Source organism: Cricetulus griseus, chromosome 4 (assembly GCF_003668045.3).
Source record: "Cricetulus griseus strain 17A/GY chromosome 4, alternate assembly CriGri-PICRH-1.0, whole genome shotgun sequence".
NCBI classification, from domain to species: domain Eukaryota; kingdom Metazoa; phylum Chordata; class Mammalia; order Rodentia; family Cricetidae; genus Cricetulus; species Cricetulus griseus.
In genome coordinates this window covers 36720045-36743803 of record NC_048597.1, presented here as the reverse complement: position 1 = coordinate 36743803, position 23759 = coordinate 36720045, and the positions used below count along the sequence as shown (strand labels likewise).

The 23759-nt window shown below is 36.0% G+C and overlaps 1 protein-coding gene across 1 annotated transcript in view; it reads right to left on the bottom strand.

The window, feature by feature from the left end:
- The window catches only part of Zpld1 (zona pellucida like domain containing 1), a 38593-nt gene that overhangs the window by 4426 nt on the left and 10408 nt on the right, over positions 1-23759 (bottom strand). Inside the window, exons 2-8 of the mRNA XM_027413354.2 lie at positions 19392-19612; positions 16368-16549; positions 14801-14873; positions 10498-10595; positions 9038-9118; positions 4076-4247; positions 2789-2897 (exon numbers count right to left, since the gene is read on the bottom strand). Of these exons, the coding sequence (XP_027269155.1) occupies positions 2789-2897; positions 4076-4247; positions 9038-9118; positions 10498-10595; positions 14801-14873; positions 16368-16549; positions 19392-19612 (936 nt within the window). The remainder of the gene's footprint in view (positions 1-2788; positions 2898-4075; positions 4248-9037; positions 9119-10497; positions 10596-14800; positions 14874-16367; positions 16550-19391; positions 19613-23759) is intronic.

The following is a 23759-nucleotide window of genomic DNA, read 5'->3' as shown; positions in this document are numbered from 1 at the left end:
CTCATGTCACATGGTTCATAATCCCCTGAGACTCCAGCTCCAGGGAAAGCTGATGTTCTTCTCTTCGAGCCTCACACATGTGTGTTATACACATAGAGTGTCTTACTCAAACTCATAAAAATGTTTTAAAAAGAGGAGATATTTTAGGAATCTAGACACGGGGTTTGTGAAATCTAGAGGCCTAGACAGCTAGCTTAAAAGGGTTTGAGGGTCTTAAATTTGCTTTGACCTTTGAAAATTATCTTGCAGTAAGAAAATATTCAAAATTGATGTTGTTTAAATTTTCTTGGACTAGGTTTAAAGGAAGCAGGGTTACTAACTAAAGCATCTATCCAAGATGAACACAGATATCTCTTTCAAAGTTCTTTTCTAATAGGAAAAAGGCTCTACATATACCCCATACATATAAAAAGTAGTTTTGTTTGCCTACCCTGAAACATTTCTAATTACTGGAAATAAGAGTTAGACTTCCATCCAATGTAATTCCATCAGCAATTTCTTATAACTAGATAGAGATAAGACTTGGATCTTTCTGGGATGCTTCCAGGTTTTAGCTATTACAAATAGTGCTTCAATGAACATCTTTGAACAGATGTTCTTGTTGTATGAATGTGCTTCTTTCAGGTATAACTTTCATCCAGCAGCTGATGGAAGTAGAAGCAGACACCCACAGCTAATCACAGAACTGAACTGGAATCCAGATGCAGAGAAGGATGAATGATGAGCAAACAGGTCCAGACCAGGCTGGTGAAACCCACAGAAACAGCTGACCTGAACATCGGGGTGCTCTTGGTCCCCAGACTGATAGCTGGGAAACCAGCATGGGACTGATCCAGACCCCAGGAACATGGGTGCCAGTGAGGAGACCTCAGAAATCTATGGGGCCTCCTCTAGTAGATCAGCACTTATCCCTAGCATAGGTGTGGACTTTGGGAACCCATTCCACATAGAGGAATACTCCCTGAGCCAACACAGGCCCTAGGCCCTCTCCCAAAGGATATGATAGACTCTGATGACACCCTGTGGAAGGCCTCACCCTCCTTGGGGAGCAGAAAGGATATGTGATAGGGTTTTAGTTTGGGAGTAGTAGGGGAGGAGGGGAGGGAGCAGAAACTTGGATTGACATGTAAAACAATCTTGTTTCTAATTCAAATTAAAAAAATCTGAAGAAAAAAAAAGGCTTGGGTCTTTCACAAACCCCAAGCAATCATTTTCAAAATATTCAGGCAAATCCTCAGAGAGTAGAGACCAAGTTTGAAGTTTCACATTTAATAATTTCCTGCATTATTTAAAGGTCCTATTAGCTTCTTTTTCAATAATGGTATGCTTAAATAAACACAAGGAAGTAAATAATTAACTCAATTTCATGCATTTTTTAGGTTAAAGGTATTTTTTACTTAATTATTTATGTATTTCAGGCAAACTTATTTTTTTTTTTACTATTAGGTAGGTGACATTGGCCAAAAAAAGGTAAAGACAATTTAATTGAAAGTTAATAACAGCCTTACAGCTAATACAAAATTGAGAAAATATTATTAACATATAAACTAAACCAAAATTGTTCTCTTTATTTTTTGAGAACATTTTGCAAGTACATCATAAAGAATCCTTGAAATCTACCTTTAAAAGTTTAATATTTTAAACAAGAAGAATCATGTCAGATAAATGCAGCTATTAATAGTCATGAGGTTCTTTAGAATAAAAGCTAAACCTAGAGTCAAGTGTGTCCAACTTCAGTTCAGTGGTCTTTATCACACGCCTGTTTTATCCAGTCAATTCTGGAAGCTTCTACCTTCATATGGAATTAAAGTCACATCACTTTGTCAATCTGTGTGGTTTTGTGCATAAACGTGTGAAAAAATATTTGTGTACTTGAGAATATACGAATATTGACCCTGTGTTCATCTGCTCTTATAAATAAATGTGGGAATGTGCTCACTCCATAGAGAAAGAAGCAATGAAGCAAGTGGTACTCAATCTGGGCAACTCAACAATATTTGCTAGGACAGTTTTCAAAGACAGAGAGAGTTCACAAGATACAGCTGAGTTTCTTGGGTTGTAGGTTAAGGAAAGGCTTCCGGAGAGTGTAACTTTAGAAAGAAAAGTGGTGCTTTTTTTTTTTTTTAAGATCCCATCTTTTTATTTATAATTGTCTACGTGTGCAAGTGCACATGTGTGCACAAGGGAGTGCTGGTGCCACTGGAGGCCAGAGGCATCCAACCTGTAACTAGATCTGCAGTTACAGGAGATTGTGAACCTTTGTGGGAGCTGGAATTCAAGATTGGGTGGGTCCTCTGCAAGAGCAGCAAGTGCTCTTAACTGCTGAGCCATCTCTTCAGCGCCAAGGAAACTATCTTACAGGATCAGGGTTGTATATCCATGTGGCTGCCAGGCTTCTGACAGTCCTCCTGCTGGTCTAGTTAGATAAAAAAAAAAAAAGTTACGTAACAAGGGAAATAGTGGATACAGTCCACACAGGTAAGCCACAATGGGAAGAGAATAAGAAGGAAGTGTAAACAGTCCGCACAACAGGAAACTTTTGCAGTGTGTGTGTTTTCAGGGTGGGGTGGTGGGCAGCGGGGGAGGGGGTGTAAAACAAAAGGAATGTAGGGAAGACACATTGCCTCTGGTGTCAACACTGAGTAAATGGGAAAGTGTTGTGATATTAAAATTGTTCACCAGTCTCACTGCTAACACTCTTTAGAAACCTGGAGTTCTCCTTGGAGGCCAAGTAGCTGGCCATTTTGGATTCCTCTCCAGCTACATACAAAAGGAGGGGCTTTCTTACCGCTGCGAGTGATAATGGGACCAGCAGACAGGACTGCATTTCCGGAAGTGCTCTGGGGAACCCAAGTTGTCCTGCTCCCAGCATCTCTCCTTTTTCTGTTGCCACAAATCTGAGGTGTTAATGAAAACAAATGAAATTCCACACCAGCACAAAATTGTTTCTTTATGGCCATTTGGAAAGCAGATTCTTTTAGAAGGAACACCACATGTTTAATTTTATTCATTTCCTTCTGTGCATTTATTTAATTGCTTTGCATATAACTACTACAGTGTTTCTTCTTCTGGCTTGGACCACATTTCTTATTTCCTCCCTGCTGTAATTGTGCACTGCCTCATTAGTTTACATAGCTCAACAGCTCTCCTGAAAACGAGCTGTGTTTATCAAACTTTGCTGCTTTTATGTCTCTCAAGCCTTTAATAAATCCTTCCCTAAAATGTTGGTCAGCACAGATCCAAGGTAATGTGGACACTGCATTTGCCTCCATCTGATGCAGTGAGTTAAGACCAAAGAAATCAATGAGTTGAAGAAAAATATAAATGCATAAACTGAGTATCAATATAAACATATTAAATTTAATTTGCATTTGAAAACCCGTTTACATTTGTTCTCAGGTTAATATTATGTATCCTAGGGAACCTGTCTGAATAAAAGTTCTGCTTCTTAAAATTCCCTACTTGCTACTTTTATATTTTTGCAGAGGCTGCATCTCATTGGATCCAGATCTTTCAGTGACTGTAACTTTTAATTGAAAGGATTCCTGAACCATCTAGCACTAATCTACCTTCTAGAATCAGCCTAACCTTCCTCATGTTTCCCTCTGTCTTCTTTCCTGCCACCCTGGTCCATGTGTCTATAATTTCTGAGGGTCCTTTGGTACGGACGGTCTCTCACACTTGATCTTTGTCCTGCTGGAGTTCGTCCATCCTCAGAATCACAAGCCAGACCATCTCCTCTGCCTGTCCCTCCAATCTGTCCTCTCCTTTCTCAAATAAAAATCACCTGCTCTTACTTCAACCCAGGTACTCATCTGCCTTTGCTACTCCTGTTTTAGCTTTGGTTTTCAACCATTCTTTCCTGATCCTAAAAGAAAGATAAGCTAATTGAATTCAAATCCATGAGAGCTTCATCACTTCATTCTCAGCTTGGCTCAAAGTAAACATTTGAGAAATCTTTATTGGATGAACAATCAAGTCACAGCTCTCCCTGACCTATAACTTTCCTGATACCTGATAGTCTTCCAGGCTAGACTAATTCAGTGAGTTAAAATAAGATTGCTTAGAAACATACTGGCATGAGGAGGGGACAGTCATCAGCTCTGCAGAGCTTTGTGAGACAGTGCAGGAAGACAGTGGACATTTTCTGATTCTTGTGCTTCACAAAACGGAACACTTCAAATGAAAACCGGCCCCGCTGGCTTCTGCCGTTTTCGATGACAGTCGTCTGAGGATCTTTGTCACAGCTATATTTTAGGGAATGTGAAAACAGGACATCATTGGAATGTACCAATCAACTGGGACTTGTAGATTAATTTGCGTGGTATGAAGGGCATCCTCATTATATTATAAGCTAAAAGAAGCTGTCAGTATTGCAAACAATGGAAAGAATATAAATAAATCAAGGATTTATGACAAATACAACCAGATTGTAAAATGTAAGCAGAGCAGTGTCTGATCAGAGGATAACATGCAGTTTTAGGAGCACCATGCTATCTCAGGATTTAAAAGTCCAAATAATGCCAAATAAACATCATGAAATCACCTTCCTATCCATACCACACCCAATTGCAAACCTTATAGAAAAGATCACTGTATTTATTTTGTTTTCTCCCAGGATATATACAAAAGTAAGCATATATTCCTATAAGAACATGTTGTTACTTTAGTCCTTTATTATTAAGTTACCAACTCATTCTACATATCTTTTACATGAGTGTTTAAAGAGCACCCTCATTATTTTAAAACAACTGTATAGTGTTCCAGTGTACACATATTGTAGAGTTTATTCAGTCAATTCCTTATTTAGATGCAATTGATTTCTTTGGTTATTCATTGTAATAAAAAACTAATGAATACCCTAGAAGTACATTTTAAATGTGTTCAAATATTGCACATATCTCTAAAACAATTTAATATATACTGCCACATTGTCTTCTATAAATGTTTCATTTTGGAGGTATATACATATATGATATAAAAGATACATATATATTTATTAGTGAATTGTCCTCTGCTTGATTGATAGTAGTAAGGAAATATGCCCATATAATTTTAATATACACTGTTCTTACTAAAAATGAGTTTATCTATTTTTTCATATACTTCGTGAACTGTTTACTTTCTTTACTAAAATGGAAATATGGCCTTGGTCTTCATCATTCTGATTCATAAGAGATTTTCATGCATTAAGGAGAATGGTTCCTGATTTGGTACACATATTGCAAGTTGCCTTATCTTGTTGTTTGGCTTTATTCCAAGGTTCTAGAGATGTTTTATGTAGTTTATTTTGCTACTTGTATAGCTGAATTTTATGCATTTAAATTAATAATCTATTGGGGTTTTACTGTGCTATATTGAGTGTAGTATAGAACTGATACTTTTCTCACAGTTATTTATTCTCCAGAGCGTTTCTTCTCCAATTCCTTTCATCCCCTCACACTGGGGGCCCTGTATTCCGTGAGGAACTGAATTCTCCTGTTCTGAGATTTACTTCTAAACTGACTGGTTAGAACTTGCTGTTTGTTTCTAGCACAACACTACATCCTTTGCTAATTTTAGAGCTTTTGCTATGGGATCTAGTGGACCATACTCTCTGCCTGTCTGACATTTTGCATTTTCCATGTATCAGCAAGTGATTTCTTTCTTTATCACACTAGCCAGTGACTATTGGTTTTTTTCTAAATAATCTTTTTCTTGATGTAGTTTTAATTGTTAATGTTTTAGTTTTTAAACTCAAGTATTAGCTCTGATCTTTAGAATGTCCAAGTGACAAGACATTCTGTTTTATGATACTATTAATCACTATCTCAATATATAGACCATTTGTGTGTTTGTGTGTGTGCATGTGTGAGAGTGTGTCTATGTGTCTGTGTATGAGTGTGAGTGTGCACATGTGTGTGAGAGAGAATTATGTACATGTCTGTGCATGCCTCTCTGTGTGTGTGTGTGTGTGTGTGTGTGTGTGTGTGTGTGTGTGTGTCTGGATGGATGGATGGATGGATGGATGGATGGATGGATGGATGGATGGATGGATGGATAGACCCACAGAATCCAGATGCTGAACTGTTGCCTTCCTCAGTCACCATCTTATTCTTTGAGAAATGTTCTCATTTTCTGATCTCAATTAAGTTTCCTGAGGAATAAGGTTTCCAACTCTTTAGGTTTTGACTATGTCTTTCTCAATTTCTTCTAGTTTCCACTTTAGGAAACTTTAAATTTCACCTAGCATATATTTTCAATAAATCAATGTGATGTTTTTTCATCTTAGGAAAGTACTTATAAATTATATTTTTAAATAATGTTCTATTGGTGGTGCATGCCTTTAATCCCAACACTCAGGAGGCAGAGGCAGGCGCATCTCTGTGATTTGGAGGCCAGCCTGGTCTCCAGAGCAAGTACCAGGATAGGCTCCAAAGCTACACAGAGAAACCCTGTCTCGAAAAACCAAAACATAAATAAATAAATAAATAAAGTTCTGTTATTTTGGATTCTTTAAGAGGGATTTCATTATAATATAATGTATATATTATTATAATATAATACACACCCAAATGCACATATGCATATCCTTTTTGTCTTTATAGTTGTTCTTTTTATTTACATTTATTATTTTGTCTTTCATTCTTTATGCTCTATTACTCTGTGGCTCTCTCTACTCCAATGAAAATAATTCATTCACACCTACCTTTTCCATCTTAAATTTGTCCAGTTTCCTTTTCACATCCTCAGAGCCATATTTTTCTGTTTTCATTTTCCTAAGTTCCTGTAATTCAATCACTGTGACTGAAGCTCCCTTTTGATAATTTTAAAATCACTGTTGATATGTTCAGTTACAACTGTTTTCTATTCTATGCTGTTTCCTTCTGGTGACTTTATATTTAAAATTCTTTTTCTGACACTTTCATTTTTTTGTTCTTTTAGTGTGTTACAACACTGCAAAGAAATGCCTGCCTTTGGGCTGGAGAGATGGCTCAGCGGTTAAGAGCACTGACCGTTCTTCAAGGGGTCCTGAGTACAATTCCCAGCAACCACATGGTGGCTCACATCCACTTTAAATGAGATCTGGTGCCCTCTGCTGGCATGCAGGCAGAAGACTGTATACATAATAAATAAATAAATAAATAAATAAATAAATAAATAAATAAATAAATAAATAAATATTAAAAAAAGAAAGAAATGTCTGCCTTTGATTGTGCTTCCTATATGAAGTATGGATTTAGCTGGATTTGCTAACTTCAGAGACTCCTGAAGCAAAGTAGAATGGTAACAGTCTTCTTCACGATTGCTTAAGCTTCAGGGCTCTGTGCTTCTATTTTATGGCAGATGCATTTGGCTCCATCACAATTCTATAGCTAACTTTTCTCTGCCTATCTGAGCTTGCCGAAATTGATCACCCTGTACTACAAAGGGAGGGATGGACAGTCACAAGTGAGGCTTTTGCCTATCTAACAAATTCCTTTCCTTCCACTTAAATGAGATCCACCACTGTGGAGTCACTCGGAACTCTCCCCAATATCACCTCTGATGTTCCCCAACCCTAGCAGCTGTTGTACCTCAGTTCTGCTCCCAACACCTCCAATTCAAAGAAGACTTCTTCTAGCCACATTCCTCAGGGTTGCTTCTATAATTTGCCATATTTTACCCTCTGAAATTCCCAATAACAAACTTGAGATGATTTAGAAGTTGCCATCATATTTATTCCATGTCTTATAACTCCATATAACTAACTTATGATCATTATGGAAATTTTGGAAAACCAATATCAAATCCAAATGGTACATAATCCTTCCACTTAAAAATACCCACAGTGAAACTTTTGGCTTGTAGTGTTTTCTTTTAGATAAGTGAGTTTCACAATACACAAAAGTGTGTATGTCAATTCTTAAACTTTGTTTACTAATGCACTTGCATTTTTAAACTTCAGGAATGAAAGAATCAAGAAGATGAAAGGGAAAACAGATGAAATTGCTTTTTGTCCATATAATATTATGGGAGGGGCACCAGTGTGAACTTCCTAGCTTACTGGTCCATCGTTGGTTTTAATTGCTGTGTATGCAGTGTACTCTCATGTTTTACCATTTTAATAAAACTGGCAGACTAGAATATCATAAGTACTCAAAATAAACCTCTCAATTTGGAAAAATAGAATCAAACAATGTGAACTCTTTTAAGCCTTCTCATACACACTGACATTTTTTCTCCAAAACTTTGCTGAGATTAACATTTCTAGCAATCTAATATATTAAAAGTGGTAGTTTGGCCATACTCTCTAGACACCACCTTAACCTTGATTAGCCAATAAAGCACATTCTTTAGTTTTCCATTATGTTACTCCCGTCATGTGTCAATAACTTCAATGATCTGAGCCAACTGCATTTTACAAGCATGATTAGAAGACATTGCTTAACTCCGAAGTCTATTCTGTTGTCAGATAAAAATGCTGAAAGGGAGCCGGAATGATTGAGTGGTTTTATGATCAATGTCCCCTTTCCCTGGACATAGATTGCATTCACTCTATCACTGTCTATTGGGAAACAAAGTTGAAGTTATTGGCTCTGGTATAAAAGGAGTAGCAGGGTATATTGTACTTTCATAATAAATACTGATAAATGAACAAAAGTGCTTTGGGATCTAAATTATCCGACCATTACTTTAATTTTACTGTCTTTTTGACATATGATAAGATGGTGTAGCTGCCAATAAACAATACCATCCTGTTTCCACTCTTTTATTGAGAATGATAACCTTACTGTGCTATACCTAAGACAGTGAAATATCCCATATCTCCTAAACATGAATAAAACATGGTTAGTGGATATGATTTAGTTCCATTTCTCATTCTATGATAGCCATATCAGCATTTTGTGTTGCAAACTGCTTTTAACTTTTGTACTGAAGACTACAAGTTCAAATTGTAAAAATTTAAATTCAGAAGGTACAGCAGTGCTGTATAATTTGTTTGTCTGACCTATATATTCCATTTTAATGATCTATAACAGAGTGCTTAGCTTTAGAGCAAGACTAAGACACTTACCTAAGGAAGAGATCATACCGAGTATCATCATTTGGGTTCCCAGATGGGGTTGTGTAGCAATAATCCATTAATACATTCCATCTGCAGAGAGAAGCAAACATGATCTGATGTCAGAGTCCTCCTTGGAGCATTGGTAATTAATCCAAAGAAAAGTATTAGTCAAATTCTCACCACATGAATTATATTTTCATTACTTGCTATTTGCAGAAGTTTCTTGTTTATTAAGAATTTCTCTAAAATCTACATCCTTAAAATTCTGCAAAAAAATTGTCAAGTGGGTTGGAGACTAATGTCATAAATAATAAGAGATAAGGCAGGCAAATTGCCAAAGCCTGAAGGAACAAAACTACCAAGTGAGTTGCACTGATACACCGATATGTCTCAGCATGAATTATATTCCATTTATAGACATTACTGTAACACCATAAAAATATAAAGATAATAAACATAAAAAGTAAGTTTGGTATATAAATGAACTCAGTAGGGGTAGGAGTGGGATTTCCTTCTGACACTTTATTAGAAAAAAAGCAATGAGATGGGTACAGTATTTTATACCACAGGGCCATATTGGAGTAAGATTTATCAATTTCCCCATTCCAGGTCTGTACATTGCAAAAGTTAGCGAAACAAACTACCATAGATAGTAAATGCCAATAATATGAAAAGAAATTCCTACAGTTGGTAAAAATTATTTTAAACAGTTGCATGTTGCATAACCCATTGTTAAAAGACAGGGAGAATGTGAAGAAGCACAAATTTTCTAGGGTATACTAATTTGGGTATATCCTAGAAAAATCCCAATTTTAAAACATAGTACATACCCCCCAAAAGAACCATCATGCATTACATAGTTCTAACAGGGTTGTATTAGTTATTTAGCATTTAAGTTCTCTTACAAGGTCTTTTTTACTTTGTTTTTGTTTTGTTCTTACTTTAAACAGTGCCATGATGTGATCCCTTTCAGTTTAGAGGAATTTTTCTTGAGTTTTTTTTTTTTCTAGAAAATTTGAATGAATTTTCCAGACAGTTGGTTTGTCTGTTTGTTTGTTTGTTTGTTTGTTTTGCAGACTTCTCTCTGAAAACCATCTCATATAATTTTAGCACCGATTCTTACAACAGCTATTTTGTGATTTTTAAACACCTAGAGGCAATCCACAAGTGTATCAAATACCACTAGGCTAGTAATCTTTCTGATATAATCTATATATCAGATCTGCACAATGGCCTCGTCCAGTCACTACTCCCAACTGTTCATGGGCAGTCTTGTTATTTCTCAATTAATGACATAAAATGAGTAGCACTATCTCAGACCTTATAATTTGTTGTTTATTTTTACTAGCATGACTTAATGGTATGGCAATGACCATGTATTTCAAGTAATACTTCAGACTGAATACACTAACATTATGACTGGGAAAAGTTAAGTATTTTAGTTAATCAAGATAAGAGTGCACAATTACCTTCCATCCAGATTAGTAGCTTGCACAGCTGCAAATACTTTGGTTTTCAAAGGTAATCCTATACTTGGGATAATTAATGGCTCTCTGTAGGTTGAATCCTAATGGTGAAATAATAAACAATCCACAGGTCATCATCTTTATATCAATAGAATGTTTAATATTTAAAACTGTTAAAGAAACAAAGAGCAATCAAATCAACATGTATCTACCTGACTGACTCCAAAGGGATTTATTTTATCCTCATCTTGGCAAAACTTCTCCTAACCCATATGAAATAAGTTTATTTCAGGACATAAAACATTGTTGTTTCCATGATTTAATCATATATGGTTGTTAATGTTCAGTATATTGAGTTGAATTAAACTAGGATTCCATTTATTTATATTAGTCACTAATCTCAGTTTTCTTTAATTAAATGTGCTTCAATTGAAGTGTTTCACTGTTGAAGTGTCAGATGTTCATTTGTTGTAATCTTTCAGGACATAAATTTAATTTAAAGCCAGAGAGAAATAGCAATGTAGTCTCTGAATTGTAAAAATCTGCCATAGAAGTATTGTCCAAAATTTCATTTTCCTTATTGTAGAGCAATTCCAAATAAGGTATTTGTATCATTCCCCACATAGCAGTAGGTTAAAGTAGATTAAATTAGAAATTTAAAAGTTGTATCCACAAGTTGATAATAAAGAGAAATAAAGAAATATATAAAATGCCAAAGGAAAAAATCCTTGAAATCTAAGTGTTCAAATTATTTAACTCTCAAAAAACTTTTTTTCAAAGTCAGTATTCCAAGAGATTGCTGTTTTACAGTGAAATCATTTTTGACGTTCATTGTGAAATTTTAGTCACCAAAGAATATGGAGAATATTATATTTATCTAGCTGAACAAAAAGCAGCATATTTAGAAGATTTGAATATTTGACATCTAAAAGAATTGCATCCATGCAGGAACATTCTATCCCTGAAACAGCCAGTTATACAATGGACTGCATGCTACATCTGAGGAAACGTTACCCCCTGTATTTCTAATTATCTACATTTCTGTGGCAAGTAGCAATGGGCTTCTATAGCCATGGCAGAGAGCTAGTAATTCTTTTTATAGTGTTTCTGGATTCCTTTTCCAATGTCTTCAAGTAAATTTCAATTCATTACTTATCTTGTTCCTGCATCTTATGTTTGCATTAATATTTTCCCAGAGAATGCTGACTTTTTTTCACAAGAAATAACCTCATAAAGAATTTGCAAATGATATACAACCAATTTGTGCTTGGGTCATGAGTCATCAAATTTTTTCATCACTGTTTTCCCAGCCCTATTTATTCAACCACTCAGCAAGCACTAATAGTTGGGTATGATTCGAACACTAAAGGCAGTCTTGCTTTGTAATTCCACAAAGGAGAAAATGGTTACTTTTATATTACACAAAGAGAAGGCCACCAGTCTAGGCAAAATAGCATTCACATATAGAAAATTCATCGTCAATAAAAGTTATTTTTTATAAATATAACTTTCCCAAGCACATAAACACAAAAGAAGGAAAAGGGCTGTGTCCATACAATGTGCAGCTCTTTCTGTTCTAACAACAAACCAGAGAATAGAGTTGAACAGTAGGCATGTAGAATAACTTGAAAGTACACCTAGGGACTTACAAACAAAACTTCTCTAGGGGAAAATATAATTCCTAATGGCTGTAAAATGACATTAAAATTTAAATGCTACAATACAATTACAATTGGGTGACTAAATATTAATATTCCAAATGAATAATAAATGTGGCTTGGGATCAATTAATGAAAGTATTCCAACATTTTCTTTTCTAATGTGAATTCATAATTTTAATGTCTTGCTATACAATACAATAATATGATGTTAGACTAGTTTATCTCAATAATATTTACATGAGATACAATGAATGATTCACTTCCTTCTATGATCATAGAACATACAACAGGCAGGATGAAATAAATGTAAATGGACACCCTTAGTAATGTCTCCACACTGGTTTGTTATTCTTAACAAATAAACCATACTAGTAAAAGACACAATTATAGAGGAAAATGTTTCCAGGGGTATGAGGGTGTGTTGAAATGGTCTCTCTGCTTTTTTTTTAAAATAAAATTGCCTGTAAACCTAAATTTTCTCCAAAAATAGTAAATCTGTTTATTTAAAATAAAATAAAAACCTGGTATAGGGAGAGGGTTTAGTGGTTAAAGGTCTTGCTGCACAGCATGAGCACCAGCACTCATCCCCTCCAAAGACAAATAAATGTCAGGTAAGCATGGTAGCCTACTTGTAATTCCAGCATTCAAGAAGCACAGACAGGGCATCCCTTGAGCAAGCTGGTTAACTAGACTAGCCCCTATTGAAAAGTTCTGGGTTCAACTGAGAGATCCCGACTCAATAAATTGAGAAAAGATAGGAGGACTACTAACAATAACCTAGGGTCTCCACATTTATTTCAGCACACACACATGGACCCACACACAGAGAAAATATACAACCTACTCCACACAAAAAGTCACATAAAAGAAAACAAAGCTTTGTTTGGAAATGATTGAATTTAAAACTGTAATTGGTAAGGAACTTTTAAAGTTCAATTGTTATTTTAATTCAATTATTATTTTATTGGAAACTGATTAAAATTCAAATTTTAGCACTCTTTCATTTATAATATGATAAAATGATTATATGCTACTAAAGAACTGAAATATAAAGGTTATTTATAAGCTTTCATTTGGCACCAACAAAAACAGTAGGAATATGCTTGAGTCATACGACTGTCACACTCCTTTTTATGGTAGAGCTAATTGAACATGAAGATTGCCCTCAAACATATCCTCCCATAGTTTTATTTTCTGCTTTTACAGTGGAACAATAGTTTAATTTCACAGGAAATAAAGATATCATTGAGTGGCACATGGATGCATTTTTCACTATGGTGATAATGAAAATTCTCGTCTCTGCCTCACTCAGTAACACTAAGTATTGTTGACTCTAACATGGTCCACTTCAACTGTACCTCAGAGAGTTTATACACAGTATTCAACAGAGAGAAATCTTGTCATTTAAAGCTACTTTTAAAAAAATAGAGCACACAATAGCTAGGCGGTGGTGGTGCACGCCTTTAATCCCAGCACTCAGGAGGCAGAGACAGGCAGATCTCTCTGAGTTCAAGGTCAGCCTGGTCTACTGAGTGAGTTCCAGGACAGCTCCCAAAAGCTACAGAGAAACCCTGTCTCAAAAAACAAAACCAAAAAAAGGGAAAAATATTGCATACAAAAAAATAATTTTATGTCCACCCTCTGAACAAAATATCAACACATATTTGCTAAGTATATTGAACCAAGGAGATTGGCAGAGTCTCTTTACAGAAGAAAGTTTACAAATGACAGAAAGGCAATCTTCAGTTCAGCACATTTTAATGTGTTGTTTAGAACTCTGCGGTGTCAAACTACAAACTTATAAACACGATTTTTTAAATGCCTTTGGAAAACGTCCTACTACAATATTTATAGCTCATTATATTCAAAGGATAAAGCCCTGACTTTTAAATCAGTTGCATGAATTATAACTCAGTGCCATGATGACATGAATAATAATACAAAATCAGATTCATAATTTACCAAAATGTTAGTTGATAGATTGAAAAATTGATATTTAAATCAGGCATTTAAAATGTATGAATAAAAATTTTAATCAACATGAAAATATCATTTGGGGGATTAATGTTATAGTTATAAATAGAAATTCATGTATTTTTCACGTGTTGCTGCCACTCTCGATATTTACATGATAAAAGTTTAGACAATGCTATGACATCAATCCAAATTATTTCAGATGTGACAGAACTGTCATCAGCCAAAACCCATGTTCAAAATATTAACACATTCACCACCAATGATGCCTCCAAGAGAAGTATCATTTGAACAGTGTGTCATATCACAAAAACATTATTCCCCCAAATTTAACCCTTAACTATGAAAACACACATATATTCACATGCACATGTACACACAGAGAGAAAGAGATGCAAATTAATGTAGATGGATTCACGGAGCATCTATTACAGAATCACATTTATGGCATGAAATTTCAATCATTTATCAACTTTTAGAAAATTTAATGGGGCTTATAGTACACCTTTGTAACTAAGATATATGAAAATGAAAGTAAAGGTGGATAAATGTTAGCAAACTGCAGCAGGGTTAATGTGACTTTCAGTAGGTTTTTATAGAAAAGCTATTCACATAAATGACTTCTCACAACAGTGAAAGGGAAAAATAATGTCTTTCACCCATCAACTTACATTATAAAGGAGCAAGTTCAAAGTACTGACAAATGTTCCATTGTTCTCTCTCACAGAAATAGCAGCTGAGGACCTAAAACCGATTTGAAAGAGGAAAAGCACTAATGAGATTTTAAATTAAAAGTTTTATTTATACCCAGTTGTTAGATTTTAGACAATAGACTCTCGTGTTAGCTTGACACACTTTTAACTAGACCTTCACTAGGTATAGTGTTTAAATCATCAAAATGGCAAGTTATCAAAAAGCAAGGGAGCTCAAATAAAGATAGACTGTCATTTGTGATATTTTTATTGATAAAGTCATCTTTTTATTTGACATTACATACATAAGATTTTTTTTTTTGCTAGAAAACTCAATTTGTAAGAACTTAAAACGAGGCAAATAGAAAGTCATCAATTTCATAAGACCTTCTATGAAGTCAGGGATTTGTTCACCTTTGTTCATGCTAGAACAAACAGTAGTAGGGGTTTAATAAGCATTGATTAAATAAGTGAACATATCCCTTTGATACGCCCAGTGATGATAAAAGAAAGGATGCCTCCCCCTACATCTTTATCCGTTAGCCACAGCCTTTCCACAACTAAGCTTTGTTTGACAGAATCACACACCATCATTGTACCATGAAAATCTGTGTTTTTAACCCTGAAACAATGAGTAACTTCCATGCATTAAGATTAAAGAATAGTTAGAACCCTAAAATTAGAGAGGAAAACTTTTCATTCAGTTATTCCATTTTTTCAATTTTTGACCAATTTGGGTGATTATGTTGTAGATATACTATGTCTTCATGTATGTATTTTTGGAAATGATCAGTGAGGACATGGATATATTCCATAGCTCCTGTCCTTGTCTAGAATTCCTTGGGCCTGCATCATGGTATCCACCTGTACCCCTCTGCAAAAGTCATAAGAACTCAGAGTCTGGAATTACAGAATCCAATTGTGAGGTCAAGCAGCATGTAGTTACCAGCTGCCCTATGCATTGGAAACAATGCAAAACTTTAGAACTACATAGGCACCCATGGCTTTTGAGCAAAGGAAATAACAAAAATACTAGATAGATAGACCATAGGTAGGCAGATAGATAGATAGATAGATAGATAGATAGATAGATAGAAAGATAATAGACAGACGATTGATATTTGATAGAAAAATAGCTAGCTAGATGATAGATTTATAGATAGATGGTAGATAGATAGATAGATAGATAGATATAGATAGATAGATAGATAGATAGATAGATAGATATAGATAATAGAGAGAACAGACATAAATAGATAAATATGTAGAGAAAGAGAGGGATGATAAAGATAGATGATGGATGCTTAGATACATAGATAGATGATTGATATAGATAGATGATAGATAAAAAGAGGGATGATAAATATAGATAAAAGATTTATTGATAGATGATAGTTGTATAGGAGCTGGATAGACAGACAGATGACAGATAGTTGAGTCAATACTGAACTCCATTACTTTGTTTGAATTTGACCACAAGCACATCAAAAAATAAGAAGCAAACATAAAGAAAATATATGAAAGCAAGAATAATATATGAACTCACGAAGCAAGCTGGGTGTTATTAACCAGATATTCCAATGGATAGCTGCAACTAAATTTGTAAAGTAGCCCAGGAAGATAGCTGATGACTGTTGGTGGGTCTGGAGTATCAATATATCCTGAAATATTTCCTATCTGTACTGAGGTTGCATTTCCGGAAGCACCAACACCAGGAATTGTGGACACCTGTTAGGACAGTAAATCAAGTCAGTGATTAAATGTTTGTGTCTACACATATATGTACTTTACATGCAAGTGAAATATTCTGACCACCTATTTCAGGCTCAGCTATAACCTGTTATAGATCTGAAATTATGCATATTTTATAAAAAACTTATGTGTCTTTTTAAAATCGGTGGATCTTTATGTGTACCAAAGACGTTTGACTTCTGTTTATTTCATAAGAAAGGAAAAATTACATATGCAGAAGTCTACAATTAATTTTTTAAACCTCACTGATAAATCCCAACCTTTCTGATATGACTGAAATTATTTGTTTTGGCTCTGTCTTTCTCATTAATTTTGCAGCCCCAGACTTTTCCACGCTGTTGTTGTTGCTGCTGTGTTGCTGCGCACGTGTGACATGAGAGCCATGGTGCACACGTGGGGTTCAGAGGACAATTCGTGGTACTGATTCTTCTCTTCCGCCTTTGTATGGGTCTGGCAGTAGAATGCAGGTGCAGGCTTTGCCTGTGGAGCCATCTTGACAGCCTGTTTAGACTTCCACTCTGGATTCAATGCTCCTGCACCAAAGCCTTCCTTGCTCTGGTCTTTGGGCACACTCCTGCAGCCACCTCTCTCCTTTTCTCCTCATCAGGACCCCTCACTCATGTGTAACACCACTGCATCTTCCCCAGTAAACTCACTGACTTGCCCACATGCACTGCTTCTCTGCAGCACATGGGCATCCTGCTGGCTTTGTATTTTCCCAGCCATCCTCAGAATGGTTGGTGGACAGGGCCCACCTGTGTCTTATGTCTGTGTCTTCACCACAGTGCCATGTCATGGGTCTTACAAATAATTTTTGAACAAGGAAATGCAAGTCATAAATCTACTCAGGATTATCCCCTCTGGTGTTTCTTTGGGGGGATTCATGGAGAATCCAATTCTCAGACAAATTTCAGGTAGACTATGAACTCCCAGAAGTTACAAGGAATGCTGCTTACATTTGTATTTTCCTAACACTGCTTATCTTTCACTGGGTTCACAAATACTACCTACACTGAAAAACAATCATCTTAGGAATAAGATGTTTATAATTTTCGTGAAACCAAGGAAGGACACAGTTGTTCTCTTCCCATGCCAAATATCATACAGCATTGACTAATTATTTTTAGGAGATCTTTAAATTTTCAATAGTAGGATAAACTTTATGCATGAACCTAACAGTACATAGGCAGGGCTAAAGCAAATATCTAGCTCAGGAATGAGGCAAAAATCGGTAGGAAGAGAACATTTGTTTTAATTCCAACCTACTGATAGAGTAGTCTATCTACCTTTTCTCACATAGGAATGTCCTCCTAGGAGGCTCCAAAGCTAGTGATATTGAATGTAAAATATGAAAATTAAGAAAGCCTCTCTTCCACCATTTGCCTGACTTAGTAGGTGAGTGTATCAGTTCGGTAAACTACACACACACACACACACACACACACACACACACACACACACTTTTTGTATCCACCAGCTTTCTAAAATGTGAAAAGCACACATATGAATAGCACTCCCTTCCTTTTCTTGGAGTTATTTTCTATCCAGCAAGGCAACTGTGACTTCAATCTATGAAAGCTAGCCTTTGGAACACTGTGGGAGGAGGGGAAATTTTACTGGTCCCTACCTGTGCTCTCTCCACTAGGAAACAAAACATGCAATAATCAACTAACCGCCCTCTCCCTTAGGCCTGTTTCATAACCTCTGTGAACACAACTTAGAGAGATGAATAAACGTTTTTAATAAAAAAGAGTCAACAATACACAATCTGTAGGCTTGGAAATGGTCATGAGCACAATATTCTAACTGCCCTTTGGGATAAGCTAAAGAAGGAGATTCAAATAAATCACTTTCCTGTCTGCTAGCCCCACCAAATCATAGAAAGCATGCCCTTAGAATAATGAAGCCTTCCTTTTTAATCTCTAGCAATAATTTTTGAAGACTGAAAGCCAATTTTTCCTTCTTTAGTGTGCTAAGTGATTGCATGCATTGTACCACTTTTGGTAGGGTTTGTTTATTGATAAGATGATATTTGAGCAAGCTAAATAAAATGTAGCACTAGGGGAAATTTAATGTAATTAATGTTCCCACCACATATTATTAATTGCACTTAATTTTCATTCCCTGGAGTATCTACTTCTTCTTTAATTCTATTTTTGGTGTTGAGTGAATTAATAAATAGTGAGTGATATTAATTATGAATTCTTAGTCAGGATAAAAATGTTTAAAGCACTGCTTGGGTTGTCAAAATAACTGGGAAAAGACACTGCCAGAATTGTATGGGTAAAATTGGGTATGATAAGGCTTTTTAAATGCGAAGGGCAGTCCCACGCCATGAAGAACTTCATACAAGGCAGATAGCCATCTTACAAAGGATGAACGGTAACCAGCCAAGGGTACATGTGAAATGAGAGTTCAAGTTTCCCATTCTATGTTTAATATTTCTGAACGGGGTCATTAGATCTAGATCACAGTGGAAAAAAAATCTGTTTTTATGATCTGATGCATCCATACAGTGTAAAGACTATGCCAGTGGTTAGAGACATCCACCAATGTCAGCCTAACAGAATACTTCTTAGAGTAGCACAGCCGACCATGTGCCTCTCAACAGCCCAGCTCCTATCAACACAGGCATTATTAGGAGACAGAATTGTATATTTGGGAATTCAAACTTCAAAGAGGCAAAGAAGAGTGATTTGTTTGGCTTTATTGGAATTTTTCCTGAAGACAAATTGGGCTCCTGATTATTTCATGAAATAGGAGCTTGTTTGTTTATTTATGACCTCAGATCTCACACAGGATTCCATGGTAATCTTACCACTAAGTTGTTTCCACAGCCCTCCAAGGTACTGAGATTAATGATGAAAATGACCACTGCTGGAAAGGTGTTGTTATTGATGAAGCCCCTGCAGTGGGAATCCCCGTGCCTTCCATTCAGTGCCAGATCCGTTTCAGAATAACCCGAAAAAAGGACTGTGCAAAAATTAATCTTCATCGTAATGGCCTGCACTCCACAGTAGACACTGATGTCTCTTTCAGCTGAATCAAGAAATACATAAAAGCAAAAGTAAGTCATAAAACCACAGCAGAAAGCAGGTGAATGACTTGAGTGTTACCTGATTTATTTACCATCTCCTCTAACTCAAGTCTTAATCCAATGTGCAAGTCATTAAGAAATGTAGCCATGAAAAACATTGATTTAGTTATTTAAGGTGAAGGTGGTTTTTTATGTATTATGAGTCGCCTCTGTCTCATGGAGCCTGATGTTCAGAGGATATGCATGAAATGTCAGTCTAGCACTGTGGAATGAGAGGAGAAGGGAGTTGGGAAAATCAGGTTACTGAAGAAATTTAGGACCAGAGTAACTGAATTATTCAGATCTCTGTCTAAAGTGAAGCAGGACAGATGATGTGTTTTCTCAAGAGAAAGGGAGCAGTTAAAACCTGCCCTCCACCAAATTATTCAATGCGTTGCTGTTTGGTAACTCATGCCAGCCAGGACATAGAAACAAAATCCATCTTGAACAGGACCATTTTATTTAACATACAGTAAATCATATTAGAGAAAGAAAATAAAGAATAGCGTGATGATGCTGTGTACAAAACACATAGCTTGCTCTCAGAAAAAAATTTGCCAGTGATTATGCATGCATTAGCTGGGCATAGAAAAGGAAAACATAACTTGCATGGTTCCCCATGGCTCTGCTATTTATCAGGAAACATTCTACACATGAATGAGCACATGCATAAACACACACACACACACACAGAGAGAGAGAGAGAGAGAGAGAGAGAGAGAGAGAGAGAGAGAGACTTTTCATGCCTCTTGCCATTTTCCTACAAAAATAAGGAAAATGCAGAGAGAGAAAGGCGATATCAGAGGGCAAATAATCCCTAGCAGCAGGTTTTACTTTTCCTGGGTGGTGTACCTTCCCAAGAAACCAAACAGCAGAGATCTAACCTCTCTTGCTTAAGACTTTATTTAAAAATGGAATTGGTCCAAATTTAATTAGTTAAGTGATGATGAGGTCACTGCATTGAAGTGAGCTCCAGTTGAGTATGACTGATGCAGTTAAAAGACCAAGGAAGAACATGGTGGCAGAAGAGTGGAATGATGTGTCTAGAAGCTGAGGCACACTGAGACTGTTGAGCATTACCACGCTACAGAGGGATGCTTGATGGGAATGCAGCTACACCATGATGTTGAATTTCTGGCCTTCAGAACTGTGAGATAATCATCAATGGTTTTAATTCACTTTGTGAGATAACATGTGTCCATTGTTTAAACCCCTTTCTAGGTGATACTTTTTTATACCAATACAGGAAATGAATAGAATAAGCTCACCAATTGTAACATAGTTTCCCAGTAAAAAGAAAACTCTGAAGGTGGCATTGAATTTACAAAATGTAGATGATTGTACTACTTTGACAAATTACCTTGATTAAGAAAAAAAAACAATTTTGACATGTGATAGAATATTCATCAGAGAAATACATAAATTTCATCCAAGACATTCAGCAAAGAATTAATTTTCTTTCTGTCAGAAAAAGCTGCCCTGAACAAGGGGAGCTCTTGGTCCCCAGACTGATACCTGGGAAACCAGCATGGGACTGATTCAAACCCCCTAAATGTAGGTGTCAGAGAGGAGACCATAGAAATCTATGGGGCCTCTTGTAGTGGGTAAGTACTTATCCCTAGCATAGGAATGGACTTTGGGAGCCCATCCCACATGGAGGGATACTCCCTGAGCCTAGACACAAGGGAGTTGGCCTAGGCCATATCCCAAAGAATATGAGAGACTTTGAAGACCCCCCTATGGAAGGCCTCACCCTCGCTGGGGAGCAGAAAGGGTATGGGATAGGTAGGGTGTTAGTTGGGGGGAGATAGGGGAGGAGGGAGAGGAACCTGGGATTGACATGTAAAAATCATTTTCTTTCTAATAAAAAGGAAAAAAAAAGAATTAAGAGAAAGCTAGCCAATAAGAAGCCTAAGCCATTGGCCAAACAGTTTGTAACTTAAAAAAAGAATTATTTTTCTTAAATAACTCTATCTTGTTAATAGTGTCAATAGTAGATATTTTTGAAATATGATTTTCTGTATTTTTACTAGTTAATTAACTGTATTTTGAGGAAGTAGATAAGTCATTGTGGAAGTTTCCATGTTTGATAATAATTTTAAACTTGTTACAATTATGTGTGATGACTGAAAATTTTGTTGAGAAGAAAAAGAAGATAGTAGGTTAGGTGTATGACAAAAATCCTAATAATTTATCCATAGGTAAAAAACACAATGAATGAAAAATATGATTTTCCACCATATAAGATAATAAATCCACTCAATTTGGGGGATATTTAAGCAACAGTCTTAAGCAACATTAAACATTTAAATGTAACCATATTTTTTACGATGGTTCTCTTTCTCAGAATAAAATAGTTCATTTTAAAGGGATTTATTATGAATGTGACAACTACTTTTGCCCCTCTTCTTTTGGTGTAGTTGGTAGCCCTTTAATCCATGTCAACTTTTGTTTACAGACTCAACAGTTGGTCATTTCCTGTAGGCCAAAGTCCATACCTTAACTAGCTCTGCACTCATCTTTTGCTGGCCTCACTCTGTAGTCTCTTCTTTGTATCATACTTGTTCCCCACATTTATTAAACAAAATGTTTTTCATGTGTTTAAAAGGAGTACACTGAGTGATAGATGCCAGAGTGTGTTTACCTCCTAGAATAGAAATTCTTAGCACAGGAGCATAAAGAATGTTTGGAAGAGATATAATGAGTGACCTACCTGGGAGTTCTATAAAGGGAACCCAGGTTAAAAATGCCAAGATTTCAAGCTGCATCCTTAAGATTGGCACATCTTACTACATACTACAAGATACTGTAAGCTGTTCCCATACCCAAGCTGTACCTGAGTAACTCTGACTCACACTTCAGGTCCCAAATTTTATTGCTTTTCTCAAGGATTTCCATGATTCCAAATACAAAGTATGCCATTTTGGCTTTTGCTGTCATATAGCTTTAAAATTATGTATGCATTTTGATATTTGTCCAATAAACTGAATGTCCCAGAAGGTACCAAACCTATTATGTTCACCAATGCACTCCAGAGTGGAATGAATTCATTATATAAAATATTGGAGCAATTGATGGTACTGAAGAACCTATACTGCTTGTAGCAACCTATCTAGGAAAGCAGGCATAGTATCATGACCAACAGAAAAATTGTTCAGGGTATGTGGAGCTCCACAGAGAAAGCCAAAGAAGCTGAGATGAGTTCATGAATGGCTTCCTGGAGAAGATGGCATTGAGCTTAATTTGAAGGAGTGAGCCATGTAAAATAAGAGTAAAAACTATAAAACACCAGAGGGGTAGTGTGAATAAAACAAATAAATTCTAAGTGTTTGGGATGCAGGAAGTGCCATTTTCATCATGATTTTAAAATACAAAGAAAAGAAATGTCAGGACATGAAGCCATATGGCAAGAACTGCTAAGATCTGGAAAATATCTACATACAAAACGGTCAGTCTCTACCACGACAAAATATCTACCTAAAAGTTAAGTGCAGTTTCAGTTATTAGTGAGTTAAGAGTTTGCTTTATGCTCAGTGAACAAGTGTGATTACATTACTTGATATATCATTCATGTACCAAAAGAAGTGCATATCATGTTCAAAGAGACAGATTTCCTTTCCTTGACTTAAGCCAGCCAACATCTTCTACTTCCACACCTCCATTTGAGGAGATTAATTGCTGCTTAGAATTCACCTCAGCAGATGGAAATGACTTCTGGGTCCAGATGTAAGCTTGTTTCCATTTACTGCTTTGCTGCTGAAGCCTTGTAACCCTGCTGTGGAGCTGAATTCACTACAAGCTGATTCCACTTGAACATACAGTAACAAATTAAAGGACTTTTGCGGGGGAACAAAGGAGATCTGCTCAAATCCATTCTGGTCTTTTCTAAAGACTTTTCACTGTCCCTCAGAGAAACACATTTACTCTTTTTCCTGGTTGTTGACACTAAAGACATCCATTCAGGTCAACTTTACCATTTGGGAAGCTTTGAGAGGGAAGAAAAAGATACTTCAATCTGCCCAATGACAGTTACTGCCAAAGTAGAGATATTTTCCAGCTATTGAATAACACTTGTTTTGAATAACTAACCATTTTAGAGGCTTTGGCTGT